The sequence below is a fragment of the Tupaia chinensis genome, unplaced genomic scaffold (genome assembly GCF_000334495.1).
Source record: "Tupaia chinensis unplaced genomic scaffold, TupChi_1.0 Scaffold000104_1, whole genome shotgun sequence".
Taxonomy (NCBI): domain Eukaryota; kingdom Metazoa; phylum Chordata; class Mammalia; order Scandentia; family Tupaiidae; genus Tupaia; species Tupaia belangeri.
The window spans coordinates 3,748,880-3,749,138 of NW_006159568.1; the positions used below are offsets into that span (position 1 = coordinate 3,748,880).

At 69.5% G+C, this 259-nt stretch overlaps 1 protein-coding gene across 3 annotated transcripts in view; it reads right to left on the reverse strand.

The window, feature by feature from the left end:
- CLTA (clathrin light chain A) overlaps positions 1-195 on the reverse strand; it is a 29,742-nt gene extending 29,547 nt beyond the window's left edge. The window contains exon 1 of one of the 3 annotated variants that reach the window (XM_027770039.1): positions 27-195. In XM_027770039.1, the coding sequence (XP_027625840.1) occupies positions 27-66 (40 nt within the window). In that variant the 5' untranslated portion in view covers positions 67-195. The remainder of the gene's footprint in view (positions 1-26) is intronic. The other 2 variants (XM_027770040.1, XM_027770041.1) reach the window with 2 other exon arrangements.
- Between the last annotated feature and the right edge of the window lie 64 nt (positions 196-259).

The following is a 259-nucleotide window of genomic DNA, read 5'->3' on the forward strand; positions in this document are numbered from 1 at the left end:
CCCCCCCCCCCCGTCCCCCGGCGGGGGGCCGCCGGCGGGGGCGCCGAACGGATCTAGCTCAGCCATGGCGGGGAATTCAACGGCACCGACACCAAGACTGAGAGAAACCAACCGACCCACAGACTCGGCGCCCGGCAGCGGCCGCTGTGGTGGCAACAGCAAACGGAGGACAAGCGGGAGGAGGGAGAAAGTGGAAGCGGAAGCCCTGCCCCATATCCGGTTGGTCTGGGCCGCGTTGGCGAGCCGACAAAGGCACAGC